This window comes from Pseudophryne corroboree, chromosome 6, assembly GCF_028390025.1.
Source record: "Pseudophryne corroboree isolate aPseCor3 chromosome 6, aPseCor3.hap2, whole genome shotgun sequence".
NCBI lineage: Eukaryota > Metazoa > Chordata > Amphibia > Anura > Myobatrachidae > Pseudophryne > Pseudophryne corroboree.
The window spans coordinates 747,528,236-747,540,967 of record NC_086449.1 but is presented as its reverse complement, the minus strand read 5'-3'; the positions used below and the strand labels follow the sequence as shown (position 1 = coordinate 747,540,967).

General features: G+C 48.5%; 1 protein-coding gene across 7 annotated transcripts in view; it reads left to right on the top strand.

The window, feature by feature from the left end:
- RNF213 (ring finger protein 213) overlaps positions 1–12,732 on the top strand; it is a 680,515-nt gene that overhangs the window by 18,734 nt on the left and 649,049 nt on the right. For all 7 annotated transcript variants that reach the window (XM_063928518.1, XM_063928521.1, XM_063928520.1 and 4 more), the window contains exon 3: positions 6,813–6,976. In XM_063928518.1, coding sequence (XP_063784588.1) covers positions 6,813–6,976 — 164 coding nt within the window. The remainder of the gene's footprint in view (positions 1–6,812; positions 6,977–12,732) is intronic.

Here is a 12,732-nt window from a genome sequence, read left to right as displayed (position 1 = left end):
AGTGCAGCTATGCCCCCACAGTGCCAGATATATAATGCCCCCACAGTGCAGATATGCCCCCACAGTGCCAGATATATAATGCCCCCACAGTGCAGATATGCCCCCACAGTGCAAGAATCAATGCCCCCACAGTGCAGCTATGCCCCCACAGTGCCAGATATATAATGCCCCCACAGTGCAGATATGCCCCCACAGTGCCAGATATATAATGCCCCCACAGTGCAGATATGCCCCCACAGTGCCAGATATATAATGCCCCCACAGTGCAGATATGCCCCCACATGAATAAACATAATGCCCCCACAGTGCCAGATATATAATGCCCCCACAGTGCAGATTTTAACTTACATGGCATTGTCACTGCGGACTGCGGTGCTGGGAGCCGGGAGGGGGAGTACTGCTGTGGGCCCAGGCAGGCAGGCAGGCGGGCGGGCGGCTGGACGGATGAACGATTCCGTCTGCGCTGCGCGGCGCCGGCGTCTAACGTCAGACGCCGGCGCCGCACAGCGCGCTGCGCGCACACACACACAGTTTGAAGGCTGGCTCCAGGCAGGAATATGGCGGCCGCAGCGTGCGGCGCCCTAAAAGAGTGGCGCCCCGCGCGGCCGCTCCAGTCGAACATGCCTGGAGCCGGCCCTGGAGAGTAGATAAGTATGTGCCAAACCCTTCAAAAATGAATAGCAATATCAGTGTGGTATCTGTCTGCAACTATAGATCCTATGTTTTACTGAATAAATACAAAACTTTGCTGGAAATAATTTTGGTGTGAAGACAACTAAAACAATGTACCGTATATACTCGAGTATAAGTCGACCCGAATATAATCCGAGGCACCTAATTTTACCACAAAAACCTGGGAAAAATTATTTACTCGAGTATAAGCCTAGGGTGGGAAATGCAGCTCTAGCCGTACACAGCCCTCATACTGCCAGCTATGCCCCCACAGTGCCAGCTATGCCCTCATACTGCCAGCTATGCCCCCACAGTGCCAGATATGCCCTCATACTGCCAGATATTCCCCCACAGTGCCAGATATGCCCTCATACTGCCAGCTATGCCCCCACAGTGCCAGATATGCCCTCATACTGCCAGCTATGCCCCCACAGTGCCAGATGTGCCCTCATACTGCCAGATATTCCCCCACAGTGCCAGATATGCCCTCATACTGCCAGATATTCCCCCCACAGTGCCAGATGTGCCCTCATAGTGCCAGATATTCCCCCACAGTGCCAGATGTGCCCTTATAGTGCCAGATATTCCCCCACAGTGCCAGATGTGCCCTTATAGTGCCAGATATTCCCCCACAGTGCCAGATATTCCCCCACAGTGCCAGATATTCCCCCACAGTGCCAGATATTCCCCCACAGTGCCAGATATTCCCCCACAGTGCCAGATGTGCCCTTATAGTGCCAGATGTGCCCTTATAGTGCCAGATGTGCCCTTATAGTGCCAGATGTGCCCTTATAGTGCCAGATGTGCCCTCATACTGCCAGCTATGCCCCCACAGTGCCAGATATTCCCCCACAGTGCCAGATATGCCCTCATACTGCCAGCTATGACCCACAGTGCCAGATATTCCCCCACAGTGCCAGATATGCCCTCATACTGTCAGATATTCCCCCACTGTGCCAGATATGCCCTTATAGTGCCAGATATTCCCCCACAGTGCCAGATGTGCCCTTATAGTGCCAGATATTCCCCCACAGTGCCAGATGTGCCCTTATAGTGCCAGATATTCCCCCACAGTGCCAGATGTGCCCTTATGGTGCCAGATGTGCCCTTATGGTGCCAGATGTGCCCTTATGGTGCCAGATGTGCCCTCATACTGCCAGCTATGCCCCCACAGTGCCAGATATGCCCCCACAGTGCCAGATATGCCCCCACAGTGCCAGATATGCCCCCACAGTGCCAGATATGCCCTCATACTGCCAGATATGCCCTCATACTGCCAGATATTCCCCCACAGTGCCAGATATGCCCTCATACTGCCAGCTATGACCCACAGTGCCAGATATTCCCCCACAGTGCCAGATATGCCCTCATACTGTCAGATATTCCCCCACTGTGCCAGATATGCCCTCATACTGCCAGATATTCCCCCACAGTGCCAGATGTGCCCTCATAGTGCCAGATATTTCCCCACAGTGCCAGATGTGCCCTTATAGTGCCAGATATTCCCCCACAGTGCCAGATGTGCCCTTATAGTGCCAGATATTCCCCCACAGTGCCAGATGTGCCCTTATAGTGCCAGATATTCCCCCACAGTGCCAGATGTGCCCTTATAGTGCCAGATATTCCCCCACAGTGCCAGATATTCCCCCACAGTGCCAGATGTGCCCTTATAGTGCCAGATATTCCCCCACAGTGCCAGATATTCCCCCACAGTGCCAGATGTGCCCTTATAGTGCCAGATGTGCCCTTATAGTGCCAGATGTGCCCTTATAGTGCCAGATGTGCCCTTATAGTGCCAGATGTGCCCTTATAGTGCCAGATGTGCCCTTATAGTGCCAGATGTGCCCTTATAGTGCCAGATGTGCCCTTATAGTGCCAGATGTGCCCTTATAGTGCCAGATGTGCCCTTATAGTGCCAGATGTGCCCTCATACTGCCAGATGTGCCCTCATACTGCCAGATGTGCCCTCATACTGCCAGATGTGCCCTCATACTGCCAGATGTGCCCTCATACTGCCAGATGTGCCCTCATACTGCCAGATGTGCCCTCATACTGCCAGATGTGCCCTCATACTGCCAGATGTGCCCTCATACTGCCAGATATGCCCCCACAGTGCCAGATATGCCCTCATACTGCCAGATATTCCCCCACAGTGCCAGATATGCCCTCATACTGCCAGCTATGACCCACAGTGCCAGATATTCCCCCACAGTGCCAGATATGCCCTCATACTGCCAGATATTCCCCCACTGTGCCAGATATGCCCTCATACTGCCAGATATGCCCTCATACTGTCAGATATTCCCCCACTGTGCCAGATATGCCCTCATACTGCCAGATATTCCCCCACAGTGCCAGATATGCCCTCATACTGCCAGATATTCCCCCACAGTGCCAGATGTGCCCTCATACTGCCAGATATTCCCCCACAGTGCCAGATGTGCCCTTATAGTGCCAGATATTCCCCCACAGTGCCAGATATGCCCTCACACTGCCAGATATTCCCCCACAGTGCCAGATATGCCCTCATACTGCCAGATATTCCCCCACAGTGCCAGATGTGCCCTTATAGTGGCAGATATTCCCCCACAGTGCCAGATATGCCCTCATACTGCCAGATATTCCCCCACAGTGCCAGATATGCCCTCATACTGCCAGATATTCCCCCACAGTGCCAGATGTGCCCTCATACTGCCAGATATTCCCCCACAGTGCCAGATGTGCCCTTATAGTGCCAGATATTCCCCCCACAGTGCCAGATATTCCCCCCACAGTGCCAGATATTCCCCCCACAGTGCCAGATGTGCCCTCATACTGCCAGATGTGCCCTCATACTGCCAGATGTGCCCCCACAGTGCCAGATGTGCCCCCACAGTGCCAGATGTGCCCCCCCCCCCTCCCCCCATGTGCCAAATATGCTACCCCAGTGCCAGGTACAACTTACCCTCCCCCGCTGTCTTGTGAAGGAGGTACACGGAGGGCATAGCGCGCGCCTCTCCTGTGTCCCTCCTGCGTCTCCGGCGGCAGCGGCGGGTCTATTAAATGAAGTGCCGGTTCGTGAGCCAATCAGAGCTTACGAACCGGTACTTCATTTAATAGAGACGCAGGAGGGACACAGGAGAGGCGCGCGCTGTGCCCTCCGTGTCCCTCCTTCCCAGGCACTGACTCGAGTATAAGCCGAGGGGGCTTTTTCAGCATAAAAAAAAGTGCTGAAAAAGTCGGCTTATACTCGAGTATATACGGTAACAATTTAAGACACCCAAGAGGAATACAAAGCAGGAAGTATAACCTGGTTCTATAAAACAAATTGCGAACTCTGTTCAAATACAGAAATCAGTCTGCCTCATTTAGCGATTTTCAAGTCTTGTTGTTGGTTTCTTCAGTGCACGAAATGTAGTAAGTGACACATACTGTATCTCGTTAAGTGGTTTTGTTGCATCACATTGCACATCAGGCTGAATAAGATGCTTGACACAAGCCAAGTCACAGGGGACCTGGTGAGCCGACAAGGGATGTTTGGCACGACTTTAGCAGTAGTGCATGGAGACATGTCTGTATACTGATGGGATTTGGATCATATTGTTATGTACAGTATGAGCTTGAAAAATTAAATGGTTTGTACTGAACATGTCGCCTTTTTAAAAATAAACTTTTAAATTAGATAAACATTAATTTTTGTAAATACTTTACAAAAGGCCCCTAATGGTATTACATAGTGAGGCACATAATAATTATTAGTTTACATTATTACCAGTGAATTTACCCCCCTCTTTCCCCCATAAAATCCACCACTTCAGTGAGCTCAGCTGAGCCAGTTGCAATCTGTGACTGAACTGGCTACACTGTAACTGGCAGTGACTTTCTATTGGAAGTGCTACCTGCCAGTCACCCGCAGGACATGCAGTCCATTGGGAGGTGTTTTTTCCGTCTGGGACTGCCAGACTTGGCTGTGATTAGCATAGAGCGTCCTTCCAGTAGGAAGCCACTCCCTGCCTGATCATCAACCCTAGCTGACTTCTATGGGCTGCAGCTGATGCAGTCCATAGAAGCCGGGGTTTTGTGCATGCACAGTCAACCCGCCTCTTGTGCGCATGCATCAGTCCCTGCACCTGTCAGATACATTGCGCAGGTGCCAGGTTCCAGCTGTTTCCTTGCCTCCTCCTCCCCGGGCATGGTTAGCGCCAAAACAGGTAGGAGCCACCACTGATCATTACCCAAAATCCATAGGGTGGGCTGCACAGATAGGTGGATCTGTAATTGGTAGTCCCCAAAAGTGGTCTTTGCATCTACAAAATTTTTATTGTCTCCGGCCTCAACACAGTCACGTCTACGCTTTATTCTTGTGAATTAACATTTTTAGAGTTCTATCATACAAGAAATAAGAGCTAAACATATGTATCCAAATGTTAGGGGCCAACGATCTTGTTAGAACAACTTGTTTTAGCATAATAATAAGCATGCAGATATTGTTAGAGGTGGGAGCCACACACTTTGCCAGTGTTTTATATTCAATATTCCCACAAGGCAAGAGGGTTATATCAACCTGGATACAGCCATTACACCATAGGTGCGTTTAGCATAAAGTGTGACCGCCTTACTCCCTGCTGAATACTTCCCTACCCAATTGTACCTGGTTATAGGTACAATTGGTTTCAGACGTAGCACTGAGTATTTTTTTTTTTTTTTTTTTTAACCAGACTTTAGTGGTGACTAAAACACATAATGTTGGCTTCCCCCAGTCGCCAGGTTGTATTGTGTGTCCATCACTGAACTAAGGTAAAATACTCATTCATGTGAAAGTAATAAATGGGTGTTTCATGCGGGCTTAATTCAGTTTTGTATTGGTCCCAAGCTCGACTGTCTAGGAGATGTCGTCATCATCCATTCTCTAAAAGAGATACTATTGCATTACCTACCGAGGACAAAGAAAATGACATCATACTACTGCTTGTTAATGGTTGAGAAAAGGAAAAAATAGAAGATTTCTACTGTGACAGAATTGTTGTCTTTTGTATAACTAAAATCAGTGATAAAATACAGAGTACTGCTATCGCAGACTTCCCGGCAATATGCCGACAATCGGCAGAATTCAGTCAGTAACTTACGGTTATTTTTGTTAATTAGATAAAGTGGGTTTTAAGTGTGCAGCAGTTGGCTGTAAGGTATGAGTGATTATACTGGAATTATGAACCAACCTTAGGGCTGGTCACTAGCTGAGATGCCTGACCGCACAAGTGTTGGTAGTGCTGCCAGGAACTTATTTGTAGATGCAGAACTACAAGTTAGGCAAAGAAGCTTAATTATTGTGTCAATGTTAATTAGCACTTTAACATTGCTATGATTGAGTTAGGTCTGGAAAAGCCGTGTACAGGAGATTCATTGTATTATTTAAATTATTCAAATTGATTACACTTCATTATAAGGATTCTTTTGTGAAATTTCGCCAATTGATAATTGGTGACAATCTCTTATAAGCTATTTATAGTATGTCAAATTTATTTTAGTTATATGCGGTACGGGTGTAGTACTGTTGACCGGCGGTCAGGATACCGCCGGTCAGCTTACCGACGCCGGGATCCCGGCAGCATACCGACGCCGGGATCCCGGCGGGGAGGGGCGAGTGCAGCAAGCCCCTTGCGGGCTCGCTGCGCTCGCCACGCTGCAGGCTCGGTGGCGACCTGCGGTCGCCACGGGTTCTATTCCCACTCTATGGGTGTCGTGGACACCCACGAGTGGAAATAGTCCCTGTTGGTCGGCATGCCGACCATCGTGATAGTGACCCGTCGGGATGGTGGCGGAGGTCATGTGACTGTCGGTCAGGTGACCGCCAGTCACATGAATACCACCCTCTGGTACATCTTGTACTTTTTAGAGGTATTTTCTTTAAAATTGATATCTTGTTGCGTACCTCCCAGCATCTGGTAGAAAAAGAATTGTATAAAATAAACCGCTCAAAGCATCTGGTTACTGTTGGTTACAATAACTAGACCTGAGCAATGGTTTTCATAAGTGTCCTGGATTATATAAAAGGTTGATGTTTGTCCACGTTACATAGTATTCTATACAATAAGTTTTGCTTTGAACATCAAAAATTGATTCTTCACATTAATTTATTTTGAATGTAATTATCACCTCCACAGGAGATGGAGGCCAAAACCCAACTTCTCTAATTGAGACTGTATTGGATCCTGGAAAAGAGCTGATTTCAGATGAAGCCAAAACAACTGTCAGCAGCGAGGAATCAAAGATAACGGATGAGCCGCAGTCACTGAAGGTTGCCAGCCCACCAACTAAGAAACGAAGGGTGGGTTTTCTATTTTCATAAAGGAGAATTCTAAACAAAGTCAAAATCCTAATTAGCAAGCCCATATTCTGTATTCCGAGCTCTGCCTGTTGCTGCTACAGAGCTTGCATTCCCTCCCTGGTAGCGTAGATTACAGTGGGGCTGATTCTTAGTTAAGAGCACGTTGGTAAAACCATGCTGCACTTCAGGTGGGGGAGATATAAAATGTGCAGAGAGATTTAGATGTGAGAGGGGGGTTGTCCTAGCTCACATATAAACTGCTGTGTAAAAATAAAGCTGAGCAGCGTTTGTGGGCTACATGCTTTAAAAAAATAATATATATTTGCACCCCTTGCAATTGCAGAATAGTTTATCCAAGTGCAACATTACTTGCTCTTTTTATTTATTTTTCTCTCATCTCAGAATCGGCTCCATTGAGGGTACTGTAAGTTCTCCACCACTAGTAGGCAGTGCATAGTCTAAAGGTGCATACACACTTGCCGAGAAAATGAGCGACGCCGCTCATTTTCACCCTTCCTGAGCGACATTGTTCACTTTCTCGGCAAGTGTGTATGCCGGAGACGACAAGCGATGCGCTACCCCATGGGTCATTAACAACCCTCGCTGTTGGCCGTTCATGCAGCTCAATTTGGACTGTTGTCCAAGAGCTACCTGCATAGCCCGGCCGCGGCGTGATGTCACTGAGCAATATGGTCGTCGTATCGCTCGGTGTGTATGCACTGCCGCCAACCGCCCGACCCAGGAGTGTGAAATACTATGCGATGTCGCTCAAAGAGCACGTCGCCTAGTATGTACCCACTTTAATACATGCAGTACCCTTCATGCCCTGCAGCTTTCCACCGCTATTGGTCGCATTGTGTGAATGCTGGCACAAGCACGCTGAATGGATCAGACTGGGACTAAATGGTGGAAGAGCCACCTATCTGCTTTTTCCTGTTTAAATTGGGCAACAGTCGGACGGTTACAAACTGAACATCTGTTCGAGGCCTGGTGCTGGCAGCGACACTTTTATGCTGTTTATCTAAAACGGAACAAGGGGAAACAATAGTAAATAGTTATGGTCATTTTTATTGGCGAATTGTAACTTTTGTACCCCTGGAGCAAAGATCGTACTGATCATCAGCATGGACCTTTTCATGTGGAAAAATTCAGTCAAAACAGTCACTGTAAAAGGGAAACCTGCAGCTTATGGTTCATTAGCTATAGGGGTGTATTCAACAGATGTCGGATCTTTCCGACGGAAAGGTTACGACGTCTCAGGCCGTTCACGACAATGCCAATCCGACTTTTTTTTTTAAAAGTCTGATTGACATTGTTGGAACCGGGGCAAAAACCTGGCTGGATTTGGCTGCGGAATCTGACAAAACACATGGATCCGCATCTAATCCGCCAATCCACGTGTTTTCCAACAAGTTGATGGAATTGCCAACTTGTCGGAAAAAAAAGCAGCCCCATTGAATAGGATGGAATTCCTTCCGACCTAAAAAAGTCAGAAACTGCTGTCTTTCCGACAAGATGGCAGTTTCCGACAAGCATTCAGTGTCGCACAGCGGGAGCCTGTCAAAAAAAAAAAAAAAAAAAAAAAAAGGGCTGAATTCCTCAAAGCATTCGGGCATGCAAAAAATAAATATAAAATATGGGGTGTGTGTGTGGGGGATGGAGATAGAGGTGATGACGTGGGGTGAAGTCAGAAGTAATAGGCCTGGCCAACAAAAGCAGCTGGAGACAAGGGCGTTGCTACCACAAGTGTATGGAGTGCAGCTGCTATGGGGCCCAGAGCTGAGAGGGGCCACCTTCCCTGTCACAGTTACGTGTGTTTATATACTGTACATTTTCTTTAATGACTGGTACATAGAGGCCCCCCAAAAACGTTTGCCGTGTGGCCTACAATGTATCTAGTATTCAATCTAGGAACGGAGTAGGGCAGGGTGCCTGCTTGTGAACAGGGCAGTGCTGCGCACGTCGTAGGCGTGTGCACGCCCAGAAAGTGGGTGTGGCCACTTGGAAAGGCCTGTGTCCTTAAGACACGTCCACTTTTATCACTGTATGGGGCACTCGCTGAGATGCTGGGCAGCCTCAAAGCTCTCCCTGCAGCGTGTATGTGCATGGTATCTATTCACCAGGTGGTGATCGTTTCTCTGCAACTGCCTTCAAATCTCCCCCCTTCCCTATTCCTTCCTTTATCAGACTGTTGCAGCGGGGCGCCGCCATAAGAACAGCACGCATTTTAGCATTCAAATCTTAAACAGCCTAGCAGGAACACCAGTATCTAGTTACGCCTCTCGGCCTGCTCATTGTAAAGCGATATAAAATGAACTGGAGGACATTATAACTGTTACATAATATGAAGTGGCACAAAATGAAGTAGAGCCACTATAGTATGGAACACTTTACTGTTACATGTGTACTGGCAGCCCTACAATATGTCATAACGTGAACTAAGGCACTACTATGGGCAAATGAACAAATGCTGCGGAGAGGTGTTTTCTCTAGAAGCATTGGGACAGGGGCTCTTTCAAAATGTTGCAATGGGGCCCACAAAGTTCTGGCTACGCACATGGGTGGAGGAGAAAAGACTTGGAGGAGTGATGGGGCGGGTGATGTGGAGGCAGTAGTAGGAAATATCGAAGTAGTGCTGATGAGGAGGAACCAACAAGTTCACATATTTCCACGTTATTTTGGCACCGCCTGTGATGATGGCCAATAACTGCTTTTGATTCAGACAGACGAATGGACACCAGCAGGTCCCCTTGTCGGATTAGGCCCCATATACACTTTGATAGCGACCCTTCCGCTTTGCATTGGTTTGTAGTGTCTGGCCTCCTCTCCTGTCATTTGTAACAGGACCTCACAATTTGTTTCTTTTAGGACTTTAGGGGTCTGTGTACTAAGCCTTGAAGAGAGATAAAGTGGAGAGACCTAATGTACCAACCAACCAGCTCCTGTCATTTTTCAAACGCAGCCTGTACCATCACAGTTAGGAGCTGATTGGCCGGTACTTTATTTTTCTCCAAGGCTTAGTACATAGATCCCTAGAGCTGGACGGCTGAAAAGGATCCCCAACATGGGTCTTGGTGTGAGAGAAATTTTAAATGAATACTCCCTGACACTGTGTTTTATCAGAGTATTTTTTTTTTCTTTTTCATCCACTAGGGGTCACTGGAGTACTCTTGGGATATGGACGGGCTTCCGTAGGAACAGCACTGAATATTTAAATTTAGAACACTCCACCCCTCCATATCCCCGAGTACCTCAGTGTTTTTTCTGTGCTCGATAGCAACAGTTCGTTTGTGGCTGGGTCCACAATTACTTTGAATATTTTTATTTTTATTTTTATATTTTATACATCCCTTTCCCCCTTCCAAAAGGCAGGGTCAGGGATAGTGCAGCTGCTGATAGCAGCAGGGGCGTGTCGGGCCTCTCTGAAAGAGCTCCCTCACAGCCACACACATATCTCCTGCTCAAGGCTGGCCGGCGCTTACTGAGAAGCCCCTTCGGAGCCTCATCACAGAACAGCAAGAAGTGCAGGTATGTGAGGGGTGAGAACGGGGCGGTCAGCTTCCGCTGCCGCCCCGAGGTGTGGGGAAGGCGCTGGTTTCTTTCGGCTGACTGACGCCCGCCGCAGCTGCTCCGGCCGCCGGGTATCATAGCCACCCGCTGCTCCGGCCGCCGGGTCTCATAACCGCCCGCTGCTCCGGCCGCCGCTTCTTACAGCCCCAACACTGCTCCGGCCCCGCGTCTCGGAAGTCGCCGCTGTTCCGCCCGTCGCTTCTCCCGCTGCACCGGCCGCCGCTTGTTCTAACACCGCTGCTGCCCGGTAATCATAGCGCTTCACACGCGCTCCCAGTCTTCCAGGTCCCGGCGCAGGGGTGCCCGCTGCCCGGCCCGCACTGCATGCAATGGAGCAGATGCGAGGGGGGGGGAGAAGGGACAGCAGCAACATCAGGCTGTTGATAGTATAGCACACATATATATAGATATATAATGATGTTTTATACTGGCAGGGAGGCTGTTTATAAAATCAGTATGAAACTGCACTGTGATTTATATGTGAGAGCATGGAGGCCATTTTAACCATGCTTCCTGTGTCTTCCTGCTGTGATTCCAGAACGTTCCGGTACTACATCTCTACTCCACCGGAGGCGCAGGGGTGTTAGTGGGAATTTGGGATCACATTTCATAGTACTGGCCACGTGTACTGCACTTGGCCAGATATATATACAGAGACACCTTACTACTATTTTACTGAGTCGTGCAAGTGTCTGTTTTTTGTGTATTGTATTGTCTGTCGCCATAATGAGTAAGGCACCAGCAAAAACTAAAAAGCATAATTGCAAAGTCTGTAGCAGTGTGTTACCGGATGGATCTACCACATGTACAGTATGTTTTGTGGATTCGGTTCAGAATACCATTTCTGCTCCAGTTTTACAACCAATGTCCTCACCGGACCCTCCGTGGGGTATGTTAGTAAATGTACTGGATAGGTTACAATCAGAATTGACCGCCGCTCGTCAGGAGCGGGAAACGGCAAGATCTGAGTCTAGGGTGAGACCGCCAGAACTACCGGAGGCGTCTCAGCCTTGCGTAAGGTCCAAATCCATTTTGGGTAAACGGGATAAATTTCATATGTCTTATGATTTTCCAGTTTCTGCTATGTTGCATTCTGACGATTCCATGCCAGACCTCACGGAACAAGATGAGGGTGAGGAGGGCGAAGTGGAGTCAGATGGCGAGGATTTTAACAGTTCCGGCATTGATGATCTCATCAGAGCGGTACGTCAGTCTCTGAAGTTTACTGAAACTGAGGAGCCTCTCACAAATGATCAGGTCGTATTTACTAAACGACAAAAAAAAAACTCCAATAAGTTTTCCTGTGTCGGAATCTCTTAATCAGATGTTAGTAGAAACACGACAGAATCCAGATAAACGGTTTTCTATACCTCGCAGATTTAAGTCTAGTTACCCGTTTCCAGACTCGGTAACGTGTACATGGGAGAATCCACCAATAGTTGATTCTTCAGTGTCGAAGCTTACCAAGAAATTAACCATACCAGTGCCAGCAGCTACTACGCTTAAAGATCCTTCAGATCGCAAGATAGAAACTATGCTAAAATCCATGTATGTAGCAGCAGGTGTGATGCTGAGACCTGGATTGGTTGGCATTTGGGTCACTAAGGCGCTCATAATATGGCTTACAGAACTCAAATCTGCTTTACATGACGAAAACCTGATACTTCTTGTAAATCAAATGAGTGAGGCTGTAGAGTATCTCTGTACAGCGTCTACTGACGTCTGTCAGCTCACTTCTCGTATTTCGTCGTCGCTAGTTACGGCACGAAGAGCACTCTGGCTGCGTGCTTATCATGCGGAGGCAGAGGTCAAATGAGGTATAGAGGCGTTGCCTTACGATGGCAAGAAGTTGTTTGGTCCTGAATTGGACGCATGGATTGCTGAGGCTACGGGAGGTAAGTCTGTTTTCTTACCATTGCCTCCACCGGTATCAAGAAGGAGGTACGCTGGACCTTCGTTCAAATCCTTTAGACCTCAGTCCTTTCGAGGACGTGGCAGAGAAACAGCCACGCCTGCTAGACGTGGTCGTGGACGTGGTTTCCAACAAACCAACACAAGTCGCCAGGACGCTAAGGTTACCGACAAGCCAGTGGCATGACGGGCTACCAGCCCATCTCTGTTCTCCGATTGTGGGAGCACGCCTTCAGACGTTCCATTTGGCGTGGTTCCACACATCCGCGGATGGG